Source organism: Aulonocara stuartgranti, assembly GCF_965226115.1.
Source record: "Aulonocara stuartgranti genome assembly, chromosome: 6".
Lineage (NCBI taxonomy): Eukaryota > Metazoa > Chordata > Actinopteri > Cichliformes > Cichlidae > Aulonocara > Aulonocara stuartgranti.
This window is the reverse complement of record NC_138944.1, coordinates 20,066,380-20,082,917: the sequence shown is the minus strand read 5'-3', so window position 1 is coordinate 20,082,917 and position 16,538 is coordinate 20,066,380. Positions and strand designations below refer to the sequence as shown.

Genomic DNA, 16,538 nt, shown 5'->3' with positions numbered 1-16,538 from the left:
GTTTTACTGTTACTTTATGAACTTCCCTCTTATTTTTAGCCTTTTAATAAACAGAAATGTAGACTGAGTAAATGAAAACAAAACCAATACTCATGGTTAAAAAAAGAGATTTATTACAAAGTTTATGACTTTTCTTTGGCTCTTTCGGGGTGGAAAAAGAAAAACTCCTTTGCTTAGGAAAACTAATATCAGAGTGATGCACCTTGCTGAAAAGCTCACACTAGGGCTGTGTCAAGTCATCCTGTCCGTGATTATACCACCACAGATTTTTACATCATATCAGAATATCAGTGATATAGCAACACCACACCCTCACGTTCCCTAGCAAGCCTGGCAACGACACAATACCAGGCATGCTTGAGAGTGAGAGCAGGTTAGCTCCCCGATGACGGTTTAGTAACTAAAAAGAGAAGAAAGCTACTTCAACAACCTCCAACAAAAGCAGCACACTTTGCTTGCTTGCTTCTTGCTAAAGGTGTAAACGACAAATTTGCTTCATAGTTTGAGGCATCATCGAGTACAACCAGACTACAAAGGCTCGGCTGGAGGAGGATGTGCTAGCAACAGCTGATGTGCAACCCAGTGGATGGAAATGGTGCAACAGAAGCGCTTTAAGTAGCTGGTTAAATAGCTCGACCCAAGATACAACATCCCAGAAAGAAACTACATTTCAGTTTAAACTGTATTATGTGACAATACTGTGCAGACTCCTGAAAACTTCCAAGGTTAAGTATTAAGCCAGCAGCTTTTGCCTTTTAGAGTTGCCAGCAGCAAATCTAATGCTGTTGCTGCTGGCATCTTGTCATAAATATAATTATTGCAAATTTCCTTGAAATAATGTGATGAAAATTTGAGGATATATCACCCACCCCTAGCTAGTCCTAGCTAAAAAACAAAGAAACAAAAAACTTAGGGATTCAAAACAATAGTCTACAAACTGGAGTGTGACCCCAGAGTGGCTACAGCCACCTTCAATATACTGTCTATCGCCTGCTCAGCATCAAACCTAATAACCTGCTACTGCATATAATGAGGCTGTTGCAAATATTCTTAATGTGATTATAATTGAATATAAAAATAAATTAGAACATTTGTGTGTGAAAATGAAATCTGTTGTGGAAAATAAAATCAACATTACCACTTTTTGTCTCCCGAGTGACACAGAAAGCAAAGCTGGCTTTCCACCTTTAGATACAACGCTGCCGAGGGGTTAACGGCGCATCCAGGAGAGTGAGAGCAGTGAATGATTTATCCTACCTTAATTAGGGAACATAAGTGGACAGATGTGAGCTGAACAACTGAGGGTCAGTGTTGTTAAGTTCTAACATTCATCTAGTTGTCATTTTCTTCCTTAAAAAAAAGTTCTTTTGTTTTAGCAACTTTTCTCCATTCTCCAGCTGCTTCCATTTTCACACCGGATACTCTTCCTGATGCAATCCCCATGGGATCTGATTCTCCTCTCGAAATCAGGATCTTTTGCTTGTTAGGCGAATGTGTGAACCACTCCATATGGAGCCAGGCTGTTTCTATGTCTAACACTTTGTAATAACGGTGAGCTAACAACATATATAAGCCAGCTTAATAGTTAGCGCTTGTGTCTATAAAAATGTCTTAAAAATACAAAACTCTCAGATGCTCAAGCCCGACAAGGATCTAGAGAGACTGGAGATGTAACACAAGATTTAATGGCTCAACTCTGTTTGGGTTTTTGATAGCCCTAACATAATGAACCATTTTTCTAGCTAAAGACTCTTTATTTATCAATAACCGGCAGATTTACATTTATGTGGACAGAAAAGCGACCTCTTAAGCGGAGGTCCGCACCTGCTTGATGTTAGAGCAGGCATAACAAGGTCACCGTTTCAAACCAAGTTAATGCAAGCTTAGGTCTTACGAGATAAGAACTCATTTGTGACTTTAATGAACAAACTCTCACTCTGTTTAAAAAAAAGAAAATAATGTGCACCTGGTGCGTTTATGCACATATTTAGTATAATCACGTGATTAGGAATGGGTATCGTTTAGGTTTTATCCGATACCAGTACCAAACCGGTACTTTTGAAACGGTGCCGGTGCTTAAACAGTGCTCGAACTGGTGCTTAAAGAATGGAAAACACAAAATTGGTCCAAAAACCTCTCATGTTCAGCTGTTTTTTTGTAAAAAGATAACAATGTTAGACTTTTCTGCAGCTATGGGGAATATATGGCATCACTCTTGGCTGGAAGCAGTGGTTAATCAATGGAAAAAAAACAAACTTTGTCCAAAAACCTCTCATGTTTAGCTGTTTTCCACTTTTTCTTTGGTCATTTTAGCCTTTTTGGTCAGGGTGAAGGGAGTATGTGCCATCAAATAAGAAGACAGCCGCATGTAACTACGACTGTGTTTGCTAGTTCACCTTACATGCATTAATGTAATAACGTGGTTAGCCTACTCAACGTAAATTACACACGAACAACATTAAGCTACTCACGTGGAGAAGAACGGCTGCTGCTGCCATCATCATCCTCATCATTTCTGCTACACTGGCAGGGCTAGGGGCCAGGACTCTAATCTTCGGGTTTTTGGGGGATGTTGCTAACTCCGGGTCCGATAACAGGCACCACACCCGCAGTAGAGGTGCACGATGTGAGGTCTCGCAGCAAGCTATCAATTACGGCACATTTCTCGGCTTTTAACAAAACGCTATGCGTCGCTAGGTGTTTCATCAGATTCGAGGAGTTACCTCCTTTGCACAGTATCACCTTAAAGCACTTGTTGCTGGCTGTTGAGTTTGCATCTTTTACTGAGAAGTACAGCCAGACTTTGACCACTTCGCTTTGGGCATTTTTAATCTGTAGCTCTGCTCTAAAAGAACGTACGTACCTGGGCCCGCCTACTATCCTTGCAAAGGTAAAATGATTGGCTGGAATCCAAAGTGTATGACATCTCAGGGGAAAAAAAGCACCGAAATAAAGCACCGAAATGTGTGCTGCTTTTCGGTCTGGTTACTACCGTTTATGTCAGAATGGCACCGGATACCGGTACCCATCCCTACATGTGATACAGCCAGGCTCATCTCTGCCTATGTGCATTCTCTCTCTGTCCTGTTCCAACTTTCATATCTCCAACTAATCTCATTACTCACTCTCTTCATTCCACCTCATCCCAACATTAATCTTTGCCTCAATTTTCTCCCTCTTTCCTATCCCGTTCCAACCCTCCAAGGAGGCTTTTTGGCTGGCTTTCCTGCTCTCTAGCATGTGCATGTGTGTGTGTGTGGATGTGTGTCTGTAGACGAATGGTGTGGCTAAATACTGCCAGAGGAGACGGCTTTGAAGTAGGGGAACGCTGCCTTCCAGTCCCCTTAACTGAGCCTGGCAACCACTCAATATGGACAGAGAGAGAAAGGAGGAAGAGAGAGTGTGTGTCTAGGGCAAATCAACACCATGAAGCCAGATTTTTTTAAACCCCCGCACCAGGCAAGGGCACTCGCCCAACTGTCATTGGGTGTCTCTCTCCCAGCCTCTTTAATACGCTCACTTCCCAACACATTAGCAAGGGAAAAAAAGAAGGGGTGGAGGGGGAGGGCAATGAGTGGCCAGGGGTGGGCAGAGATGAATGTGGGACAGGAGGAGAAAAAGGGTAAGTAAGGGAGGTACACCAGGATTAAACGAGGGAAAGCTGGGTGGGGTGTGAAAGTGAAAAGGAGAGGAGGAGATGAGTGGAGCCGAGCAGTGCCTTCAGTCGCTCTGGGATTCTGTGCGCGTCCCTTCCCATGATCCCATTTGGGATTCTGCCACCCGTGTTTTGGAGTATCACACTGTACACAGGAGCTCTCTGAGGATGAATCGCACAGAGAAACACACAAACAAACCCCCACACACCACAAAACAAACATGCTGAAAAGCTACACATGTATGCAGCATACACTAATGTCTGGGTTGGTATGGCAACAATAATGTGTGCAAGGACATGGCTTCGTCCGTATACGTTTCCATTCAGACTCGTGCAGTGAAAATTTTCTCTGCCTGTGATAACGAGGCATGTGCGTGTGTGTGCGTGCTTGTGTTACTATTAGGCAGAAGTAATTTGCCGTGTAAGCGCCGCCGGACTACCATCGTCACTGAAGATACGACATTAAGCCTTGCATAACAATGGGTATTTTTAAGACCTCAGTTTTCTCCTTCACAAGCAGAAACATACACGTTTGCGGTGAAAACAAGTTCATGAAGAGACATCAAAGATGAATCGGTTTTTAAAAAAATAGGTATATCAACTTTGGCTCTGATGAAAGCTGTGTGTGCACACATGTGCGTGCATTGTTTCCAATGAACCTTTTATATTTTCTGAGGTGTATGGGGAACACGGAGTACGATAGAAGGCTACCAGACGCATTTTGCCTGTATAGTAAACACACCTAAAGAAGCTGCCTAAACATTGCCCATATTTTACAACTGCATCACAATAATATAAGTGTGGTTAGGACATCCTAATTACCCTGTTTTCCTATCTCCAAGGCAACTATTAATTAAATGGCTTTTTCACACCACTACAGCTGGATGGTCACACAGATGCAACACACTTCTTTCCGCATGTGAACACAAGCATGCAGAACCCTAAGGATTAAGAATAAAAGCCTTCGACTCTGATGCTGAAAACAAAACAATACAAATGTCAAGTGCAGTATGCAGCAACATGCAGAGCTCAGCCCTAGAGTCATATTGTAAATGACTCTGAAAATCCCATAAGCACAAGAGTGAATTTCTGTTTGTGTTTGCATGCATCGTCTAATAACAGAGCCTGACTGGTGAAGTGTTATTAGTTGGTTGGAGGGAGAAGTCAGTGCACCACACCCAAATGTACTCAGCCCTCACCTTCTCTATCCATCTTTCCATCTGTCTGCATGTTGAGAGTGGTGAGAGCATGCTGTCTGAACAGCCTTCTTATTCTATTAACTCATCAGGGGGGAATTCAGCTTCCATAGACCCTGTTTGCGCCAGAGATCAAAAGGAACAACAATAAAGAAAATAAATGATAAATGGCCTGTATTTGTATAGCACTTTTTCTAGTCCCTAAGGACTCCAAAGCGCTTTACACAACCTGTCATCCACCCATTCACACACCGGTGATGGCAAGCTACAGTGTAGCCACAGCCACCCTGCGGCGCACTGACAGAGGCGAGGCTGCCGGACACTGGCGCCAGCGGGCCCTCTGACCACCACCAGTAGGCAACGGGTGAAGTGTCTTGCCCAAGGACACAACGACCGAAACTGTCCAAGCCGGGGCTCGAACCGGCAACCTTCCGATTACAAGGCGAACTCCCAACTCTTGAGCCATGATTGCGAATAAATTCACATCTTCTATTTAATTGTATTTCTTCCTTTTGAGCTATTGTACTTGTTTAAGCCATTTCATTTGTCGTTAATGTTTGGCCTACTATAACACATGATTCCAACGTAAATGAAAGTAGATCCCATCTTAACAACGCACTAGACTGCAAACAGCCCAACTAGAAGAATTACAGCTTGCCAAATGCTCTTCTGATAAGTTGAAGCTAACACCGAGGAGTTCTTGTTTAAACTTTTCAGGGAAGTGTGCGTCTTTCACACAACTAAGTGCAGAAATTCTGCTCACAACTTTCACCTGAAAAGTCAGAAACTGCCAACAGCATCCCCCTACTACTACCTGCAAGAGCTGGAGTCTGTTTCCGGGTGGTTGTTGTTCTCCTCGTTGCATGCTGCTGCCGCCACCGCTGCTGTCGCCGCCGCCGCCGCCGCCTCCTCCTCCTCAACCCCGGGGGGCTCGGACACCAGCTGGGGTGCAGGGGCCTCCCCGGGGGGCTCCATGCTCGTCACGGGGCGAGAGCGACGTTGAGGCGGCGGGGAGACCCAGGACAGCGCTGCGGAGGAGCTTCGGCACTCTGGCTGGCTGAACGAGCGGGGACAGGAGCTCCCCGTCGCTCCAGCTGCCGCTCCTCCCGGACCGCCCCGACTCCCAGCCGGATCAGCAAACTTTCTGCTGCTGCCGCTGCCGTTACACAGGTTAGACCCAGCGCTGCCACTGGCCACCAGACCGCCGTGACTCCCCGCACTGGGGTTTACGCTGTTTGAATTCGAGTTGCTAGAGCCGCTAACTGAGGGTCCGTCTCCGGAGCTGCCGCCCGCTCTCCTGCCGGGGAAGTAGTCTCCTAGCGGCGGGGAGTGAGGCGGAGGGACCGCGGGGTGACCGAACCACCTCCATCGGATTCTCAGGATCTGCTTCACATCGAACTCCTTCCGCGAGGAAGAGCCCGAGCCGCTACTCGACATTCCAGGGCTCGACACGAGGAAATGGCGGGGAAGATCCCGTGCCGCTCTGCCGTTAAAACTGTACACTGCACTGCACGCGCGTCTCTCCTGGCAACCGCACGCCCGGTAACCGCGACTGGAGGAGTGAGCTGAATATAGCGGAGTATACAGACACACAAAGAGAGAGAGGGAGAGAGGAGGAGGAGATCTACTCTTAAGAGCCAGAGCATTTCAAGTAACCACAAACATCTGCCACAAGGACACGTTCATGTCACAGCTCTGCCAAATGACACAGAGCTGAAAGAGAGTGGACCATCACCGTCTTTTTCCCCGTCATTACTCAACAGACCAGACAATCAGTCGATATTAATTAATAGGAGATGGAAGCCAGCAGACAGGCAGTTTGTTGTGCGCGCTGAGGTCGATTAGTCGATCAAAATGAAAATAACGACCAACTAGGGCTGCTGCTAACTGTTTTCAGGATCGATAAAGTAATTTTTGGTTCTATCGATTAATCCCAGACCACTCTGGAAAATGTAAGAAGTCCGTGAAAAATGTGAAATTGCTTGTTTACTAAAAGGATGCAACCTTCAAAGCTGAAAAAAAGAAAAAGTGCTGTTTCACTTGGTGCCTGAGGCTGCCTCCTAAAGTCAGTCCCCACGGGCAGCCATGTTAAAATGTCTAACGGTACAGCCTTAAAATGCATGTTTACAACCTGCTGCAAAATACAGAGTTGGCAGAGTGAACATTTTGTTGTTGCTCTTTGATACTACTTCAAAAAATTCTTACAACTTAAAACTTTTTTAGCTTTAAAAAGTATTAATGGGGGTATTTGACCTAACTCACGTTGCACTTTTATTAAAAAAAAACACAAGAGGAGAGGCAATACTGTCAAACTGTTGCAGTTTGGCTTGCACTCACACATGCACAAGTCCCCAAATCACAGGTTAAAAACCAAACTCCACAGTCACACCCTGTATAATTAATAAACCTGTGCAGTGGGCCACCTTTACAGGCTACAGGGTAAAATCCATAATTACAGTAATAAAAGTGCAAAAATAACTTAAGCTGGAAGTAAAGCAGGAGAGATTGGGGGTGGCTGTAGTGCAGAAGGTAGACTAGTCAGCCACTAGTCGGAAGGTTGGTGTTTCAGTACCTGGCTGCCGTAGCCCTTGTGCCAAAGTAACCTTGGGCACGATACTGAACCCTGAGGTGTTCTCTGATGCCTTGATTGGAGTGTGAATGTTAGATAAAAGCACTTAATGAACTTAGATATAGGCATGTTGTGTAAAGCACTTTGAGTGTTTAGATAGAGTAGAAAAGTGCTGTTTAAGAACTTTTTGCCATGTTTTCCCCCAAAGTACAAAAAACGATCGACTGTTAGTGCAGAATAGCCTCAACAAATTAATATTAATTGTAGCAGAATCGTGCTTTCCAACTACCTATACAAGCTAAAGAATAACCTCTTTTTAGCTCCAAAGAGATGTGAGGGGTACCCATAGTCTTACCTGCACAGGCCCATACGCTCCAACTCAGCTTCCTCCTCATGTGGCCAAGAACTAAGCTACTATTAACCAAATAATTACCTTGAGCTTGAGCTGCAGTAACATATTGATGTGGGTATTAAATTTCTTCATTAACAAACTGTATGACTTCATTCTATGCATAGCTGCTTTCTTCTTCTTCATATTTTGGCTGCTCCCTTTAGACGTTGCCACAGTGAAACACCCCATCCCTAGCATCCTCATCTCTCTGCCTTCTCTACATCCACAAATCTTATCCATGGTATTCCTCTTTTTCCAACTTCTTCCAATTTCCAACATCCTTTGTCCGGTGTATCCTGTATCCCTCCTCTGCACATGGAGGACCATGTCAGCCGTTTCTCCAAAGTGTCCATCTGATACACTCATTTCTAATACTGCACCATCCTGGTCAACGTCAATAAAAATCTTAGCACCTCCTGCTCCACCTTTTTCTTTCTTTGTGTCCAAACCATATATCACAGTAGGCCTCACTGCCATCTTATAAACTTTCCCTTTCACTCTTGCTACTTTTCTTCTGTCATAAATGCAGTGTTGGGACTAACGCGTTATTAAGTAACGCGTTACAGTAACTACGTTATTATTGTGGTAACGAGCACGGTAACTAGTTATTATGCCAAAATCAGGAACGCGTTACTCGTTACTGGGATTTAGATAGGCTCGTTATTCGTTACTTCGTGTGGTGGCTATTGCGGAGCTTCCACAGATTCAATAACAATAGCAAGTGGTGGAGGCCAGCAGGTGGTTGAAGGAAAAGGGAGGCAAGAGGAGAGACCCGAAGCGGCCGCTGGTCCGAGAGTGTCAGGTGAACTGAACTTCAGGTAAGAAGTTATAACCTGCAGTCCACCTGGGTCAGATATGAACCAAGTTTAGGTGGAGTTTATTTTCGTTATGCTGACTTTTTCGTACTGCGTGCTAGCTAGCATGACGGAGTTTCTATACAGCTGGGTGGTGCTATGTTACTGATGTTGAACTTTATTTTGTTCATAAGTTTAATTATTAGAGTTGCCAACCGTCCCGTAAAAAACGGAATTGTCTGGTATTCAGAGAAAATATTACACGTTTCGTATTGAGGTGAAAAGGAACAGTTTGTCCTGGACTTCAGCTACAATGAAAAAGACACAAAGCTGGAGTTATTCTGTGTTTACGCTGCACAGCTGCCTCTTCTTCTCTCATCCTCTCACCCTCCCTCTCCTGTTTCTACTTCAATCATGAAACTGATCAATGATCAGCTGATCGGCTTTTCTCTCTTGTTTATTTATCGTCCGCTTTGCGCCAGAAAGAGGAAACCAGCGGATGTCACGCTAAAAAACAGCAGCACTTTTAAGCTTGATCAGCTGTTGTTAGAATTTATTTAATATTAATTTCTAGTATCAGCTGATGTTGGCTGGAGCCACAGCTGTAAACCTGCTGGTCATGATATCGGTTTGGTTATGTGGTGAGAGGGAAACATGAAGATGAAACCAGGAGATGTCCTTCCTGAATCATCAGAGCTGTGATGGAGAAACAGGTTTACCTTTTAGGTGACATGAATGAGTTGAAGAGAAGTTATGAACTGTTTCTGAGAGACAAATAACACCAGGATCCTTTTCTAAGTAGCTGACAGCTGGTAACTGTGCAGGGGCGGGTCTAGCAAAGTGTTGCCAGGGGTCCATGTAGGGCATTAAAAGGGAAAGGGGGGCACAAGGAAATACTTTCTTATTCTCATTTAAAATGTCTCACTTTTAAAGAAAATAACTATCTGAGTCTTACAACAAACGATTGATAGATTGATACATATTTACCATCAGAACAGTGTACATCACTGTGTGTTTATTTTCATTCAAAGGCTTTATGGTTTTTCCTATAATGGTGGGCCGGTCTTTAGTCAAAATGCCCGGGACAATTTTTTTGTCCCAGTCCAGCTCTGTATGCAGCTCATCTTCAGTCTGGTGTTACCTACATCTTCCTATTCAGAAGGCAGAATTTCCGAGTTCTGAGTACAATCAAAAGCACCACGACTGCAGTTTTTTGTGTTGGATGTAAAAAACAGGCTAGGATAGAATCAGGCGTGGGATTTCTCTCGTGGAAATGTGCACATTATTTTTTCCTTTCTATTGGTAGGTGGCACAGTGCACTTGTGGCAAGTAAGCAAGCTAGAAGACTGGCAATCTTGCTGGGTATCCAGTTACGGAAGCAACACATTAACAAGAGAATTCTGAGTAAAACCAAAGTTACTTTCCCTAGTAACTAGTTACTCTGAAAGTAACGAGTAACTTGAAGTAACTGAGTTACTTTTGATAGAAGTAACTAGTAATGTAACTAAGTTATTAATTTAAAGTAACTTACCCAACACTGCATAAATCACAAATCATATTCATCTCCACCTGCTCCACCCTACCTGGTCTCTCTTTGTCACCTCTCTTGTCCCCCCAGGTGTATGTCAGTAGAATTCACAGACAACAGTGACCTTTAAGGAACCCCATAACTGCATTTGTGTGTATTTTTAAAGGACTATCTAACAAATTACGGTTCACTGTGTGGTACTTCAGTTTTGCTGAGGGAAATTCTTGTAGTTTTTTTTTTTTAAAGTCCACGCTAATTAGCTCATATGTGTGTGCGCATTGCACCCACGCAGCTTATGAGTGCAGCTTGCCAACCAAGCTACTGCTCCACCCTTTAATCCACATCTGGCTCCAAAATAAAGCAACAGGGAAACAGCTAAAACCTTCCAAATGTGGAGTTCAGCGGGTGACGCCACAGTTAATTTTGTGATTTTCAAGTAAATGCAACAAACATCCCACTAGTGTGAGGCTGAATTTCACATAGTAACAATTTTGGTATTCACCTTTGAAAAAAAAAAAGAGCTTTAGTGTTAAGACTCTGGTTGCAACAACAGGGCACGGTTCAGGTTACATAGGATAATTTGTAATAAGTCGTTACAGAGCTGCTAAGAGACAAACAGGTGTCTTTGTAGCTTTCAGTGAACACGAAGGTTTGTGAGGCTGCAGCAATCATTACATGGTAATCAGAGACTCTAAAATGTAATGAGGCGGTGGACACAACCTCTTCATCATCTTCTTACTCACCTTGTCTAATGGTGTTCACTCACTCCTTTCTGCACCCTTATTTCTCTGAGTCGCCGTCCATGTTATTGCCTCTGAACAATCTTACACTTTTTGGAAGCTGGCTGCAATACACTGATGTGATGATTTGTTTCTTACGCAGATACTGAAAATAGCCTGCACTGCCTCAAATCACCACAGCGGGAAGGCCTGAGTTTTCCTTGAGAATAAGATTTCACCACACATGCACAATCTTAGACAGACATGTCTCTTGTTTTTGGCCCATGCACATGAGCTTACTCTTCTTCTCTATAAGCCATTACTATCATCCATCCATTACTACGCTCCTTCCTTCACGTCCCCCTTTTCTCTCCATCTGCAATGCAGCAGCTATTCATGGACAATAATGATCTGTGGGAGTGGGCCCTGTGGGAGCCATCTCATGCAGACACACTCGGGGCACCCGGCGGCCCAGCCAGGCAGAACCTTCTTCCCTTCCCGCAGTAACCCCGGGACGACCACAGGATTTGCCAGAGCCAGAGAGCCGGAACACCTTATGTTCTGGATGGAGTCCCACCAACAGGAGGGGAGGGATGCTTTAGGAGTCCCACTCTAGCAAAAATCAATAAGTCAAACAGCTGAGGTCAGTTTGTGAATTACACAGATGGGAGATGTGTTACTCATAGATTGGCCCTGCAGAGCAACAGCCAGTCGGAGAGATTCATTTTTTCCATAAATAAATGACTGAGAGGAGCAGTTTAATACGGCCGATTTAACTTTCACCGCTTTTGTTTGCCAGGTTCTGAGAAACAGGGCTTTTCTTCAGCTTCAGGATGTGCTGATGACTACTGTAAGTGCAGGACCACCCTGCTGCTTTATCCGATCAATACTACAAAGTCAATACAAACGCACACAGACACAGGAACATAGAACACACACACATAAACCAAGGCTTTGAGGAAGCATGAAACCAGCAGCAGCATCATTATTAAAGCAAAGAAGTAACAAAAAGTCAAGGAAGCGAGAACGATTTCACAGTGACACATCATACTCCTTTAGAAGGAAACACTTTAACTTGTTAGAGACACTGGACTTATTTATACATGCACTCACCAGCCACTTTATTAGTTACACCTGTTTAACGGATTACAATGCAAATATCTAATCAGCCAATCACATGACAGCAACTCAGTGCATTTAGGCATGTGGACAGGGTCAAGAACACCTGCTGAAGTTCAAACTGAGCATCAGAATTGGGAGGAAAGGTGTTTTAAGTGACTTTTAACATGGCAGATGTGCTTCTCTGAGCATTTCTGAAACTGCTTATTTACTGTGATGATCCCACACAACCGTCTCCCCAATGGAAAAGAGAAAGTATCCAGTGAGCAGCAATTCAAATAAATGCCTTGTTAATGCCAGAGATCTGAAAAGAATATCAGCTTCCTTTGAGGTGATAGGAAAGCAAAAATAACTCAAATTACCTCTGGTTACAGCCAAAGCATGCAGAAGAGCATTTGTGAATGCACAACATGTTGAACCATGAAGCAGGTGGATTACAACAGCAGAAGACCACACCAGGAGGCCACTCCTGTCAGCTAAGAATAGGAAACTTAGGTTAAAATGCAGATGGGATCAACAACATTGGGCAATAGAAAATTGGAAAAATGTGGCTTGGTCTGAAGGGCCTTGACATTTGGATAGGTTCAGGTGCTTTGTGGCTTAGACTGCTACTGGATGTGTAATGGTGTGGGGGGTATTATCTTGATACACTTTTCAATACTAACTGAGCATTGTGTAAACACCACAGCCTATCTGAGGATACTTGTTGAACCCGTTGAACCATCCCTTCATGTGCCCATTGTCTGATAGCCCCATGTCACAAAGCTTAAATCATCTGAAACTGGTTGTTTGAACATAGCAATTAATTCACGCTGCTCAAATGGCCTCCACCATCCAAAAAGCACCTCTACGATGTGTTAGAATGAAAAATTCACAACAAATGTGCAGCATGTGTGATGCCATCATGTTAATATAGACCAAAATCTCTGAGGAATGTTTGCAGCATCTTGTTGAATGTATACCTCAAAGAATGAAAGCAGTTTTGAAGAAAAAAGGGAGTCCAACTTAGTATAAAAACACATATTTCACATGTGCAAAAGAGCTAAACAACCTTAATTTAAATCTATCGGCAGTATTCTGCTTTCTGGAGACCATTCTCCAGGCTGAGAGACCACAAGGCATAGCACATATAAAGGCAGGTGCAGTGAAGGGCTGCAAAGACGTATAATACAATAATAGTTCCTTTGATTTCATGTGACTTTCCAATTACCACTGAGTCTGTGCAATTTCCCCACAGTGAGAGAAATTTATCACATAACATCTATGTATGCATGAGCACAAATCCTGAGATTTCCAATACAAATCTGTCATTTAACTGGTGGGGTTGTAAATAATGTGATCTTTTATTTTTTTTTAAGTTATGCTGTGTTTAGACCATAGAAACTGAAAATGGATGTGTTTTTTGAAAAGTGAAACCAACATGGAAGTCCTGTGATTGCACAAAGGTTTGTGAGACAAAAACCCACGACTCCCACAGCAAACATTTCCTGATCAGGTGAGTCGCTTGTTTCAGGTCATACTGAATAAAATATCAAGTTCATTTTGTAAAGTGGTCGTTATTAAGAGTCAGAGATTTCAGCACTGGCCCCTTTTTTGTCTCTTCCGGTTTCAAAACAACGAGATGGTGATAACACTCAGCTTCACTAACCAGTGAGTGATGTCACAGTGGCTCTGTCCGTCTCTTATACCGTCTATGGTTTCGCCTCCTTGTAATTGTGTGAATGCTCAGGGGTATTTTTTTTTAGATTAAAGCCCACTTATTCTGTTAAAAAGGGCCTTCAAGCAGCACTGCATTAAAAACAGTTACACTTCTGTTTTTAATTCACCTCGTTGGCTCATGAACACTTCCAAAAAACATTTTTCATTCCACCATCCACAGATTCAAGATCAAAGTATACAAAGAAGAAAAAAAACCATGAACAAGATCCAGAAATGCCTTTTCTTCTACTAAAATCACTTAAAATGGACTAAGAAGAAATGGAAAACTGTCCTTTGGTCTGAATGAACTAAACTTGCAATACTCTGAGGAAATGATGAGCATAGGGGCAACATCTGGCTTGTTTTACCACACAGCTCAAAAGCCAGCATCTGTGATACAATTAGGTTGCATTAATGCACGTGTCTTAAGGAACCTTCATATCTGAAGTCAACTTTAATACTAAATGATACACACGTGCATATGGTGCAGTCTAGCAGTTGTCCTACTTTTCAGACCTGTCCCCTCCTGGTGATGTACGGAGCATTAGGAAATGAAAAAGGCTTTGCCAAGACACCGGTCTCCTCACTTCCCAATAAGCTACAGATCATCTTAAGAAAAGATGAGGTGAAACAACACAGGAGTCGGTATAAAATGTCTTTGAAATGTCTTGGTGGCATTAAATTCGAAATGACCACACATGTTAGAAACAAACAAACAAAAATAAGAACAGTTACAACATATATTTGATATTTGATACAGCATCCTAGAATTACTTTCAATTAAATGAGTTTCAATGATTACATTCGACTGTACACATACAGTCTGTGTTTGACTTACTGTTTTTTGTTGTTAAAATGGCAGCTAAGTTAATAATTTACATACCCATCTTGCACATTGATTTACTCTCGTAACTCCTAACTGAACATAAATTCTGCATCAGCATCAATTTGGCTGTGTTCCCTCTTGCGAGTGGATTCCTCCCAGGCATGAGTGGTTATATATTTACATCAGCTTGTGTTCTGGGAACCGAGAATAGATTTCACATTTCATTTATGTGCTGTTGAGTTTAAGAGACCCTGTATTAAAGGGTTATCTGGATAACTTTCTAATCCGGCCTTCTCTCTCCCACTGAGCCCTCCTCACAACTATAAAAAACCCCAACAACTAAGGAGTCAGAGAGCAAACCAATGCATTTCTGTGCTACTCACGGTGGAAATGCACTCCTGTTAATGGGGGAGGCTGGGAATGGGGCTCAGAGGGGGAATGAAACAGAGGAATGACGGGTCATTCGGCTCTGGTCTCCATCAGTTGGATCTAATCATTGGTCACTTGGCAGAAGCCTCCTTGAGCGGCCTACTGTTATTGGTCTCCTGGCTGTGGTAGTCCAAGGCTATCACTCACAACTCTCTAGCGCAACTTTATGGCTCTACAACAACATACACAAACACACACACCCACACCCAAGAAAATGACACCGTGAAAGTCCCTTCACACACACTCCTCCCTTGATAAGCTTCCTGTTTATGTGCATTCACGCATGCATGCATACTGTCATGGTACTGGGTCTGGTGTTCAAAACAGTGTTAATGTTTTAATTATTAATATTCTGTAATTTAGTGGTCGCGTCTCAGTCTGTGTCTCATGTTTCCCGTTTTATTTTGATAGTGCCTCAGCTGGTGTTAGAGTGTTCAGTTTTGCTTCCTCTCAGTCTTGTGTGTGTGCGATTAGTCCCAGCTGTGCTTCCCTCCTGGTCCTCATCCCCTCATTACCCTTCTGTGTATTTAGTGCTCAGTCTTCCACTGTCTGTTGTTGGGTTGTCTGTTTACCTCCCTCATGTTTCCTAAGTCCCAAGTTTCTTCAGGTCTCAGGTTCCCAGTTTCTGTATTGTGTTTCTATGCACCTCATGTCTTTATGTTTAGCGTTCCCCAGTTTAGGCTTTTGTTAGTTTATCACAGCCTCCCATCGCCTTTTGTTTGTAGTGTTTTGTGGAGCCCAAAATAAAGGCTCTATTTTTGTTAATATCCACCTCCATCTGCATTTGGGTCCACGTTCTCTTCAATCTTCGTCCGCCACTGCAGACGTGACACATGCACTAACATACAGCTGGTAAATGCAAATTGTAGCACACCATCTGATTCGTGCACATGTACTTCATAAATATTCAAGTACGCACTCTCAAAGTCACATAAATACAAACACAGAGTCAAATAAAAATAGGTAGCAGCATCGAGGGAAAGCTGTCGTAAAAGATTTTATAGGGCCAGAAAGTGAAACATTATCTGTCTGGCCTTGCTGTGATGATCAGCTCATCTCTCATGACTGATGTTCATCCTCCAAAGGGCCTCTTCCAATCTCTGTCTTTACTTATTCCCTCTTCCTCTTTCCACTTCTTCTTTTCTTCCCTACGGTTGGCTCCGTTTCGAAAAATCTCTACTTACCCCCTTTGTTTTCCTTCCCACCCACACTCTCTGCTTTTCTCCACAATCTCCTTCCCAACCTCAATTTCCAGCTTGAGGAAATTGAGGTTGTTGCATCCCTGCTATTATACTTCGCTCGTGTCTCTCTCTCTCTCTCTGTGTGTGTGTGTGTGTGTAATGGCGGGACTCTGGTGCTGATTCCCTGAGGTGTGAACCTCCAGAGATGTCACTACAAAAGCTATTGTTCCATATAGGCATACACCCATTAAGACTTGTTTTCAAAATACGCGGAGCATAAAGCTCTGAAGATGAGCTATACGCCACCTATAGATTCAGCATGCATACACATGACAACCAAACAGTGTACTTTCATTCAAGTCACGACCACTGCATCATACACAGGCATTAACACTGCCAGCTTTGGTCTGTTGTGTTGCTTGGTACTGTAGCT

The 16,538-nt window shown here is 43.3% G+C and overlaps 1 protein-coding gene across 4 annotated transcripts in view; it reads right to left on the bottom strand.

Annotated features, from left to right (window-relative positions):
- Positions 1–16,538, bottom strand: part of klhl5 (kelch-like family member 5) — a 72,020-nt gene that overhangs the window by 35,844 nt on the left and 19,638 nt on the right. The window contains exon 1 of one of the 4 annotated variants that reach the window (XM_082535991.1): positions 5,666–6,494. The exons of 2 other annotated variants lie outside the window; for them this stretch is intronic. In XM_082535991.1, coding sequence (XP_082392117.1) covers positions 5,666–6,288 — 623 coding nt within the window. In that variant the 5' untranslated portion in view covers positions 6,289–6,494. Of the gene's footprint in view, positions 1–4,854; positions 4,943–5,665; positions 6,495–16,538 lie in introns of those variants that run through there. One more of the 4 variants, XM_082535994.1, reaches the window with a different exon arrangement.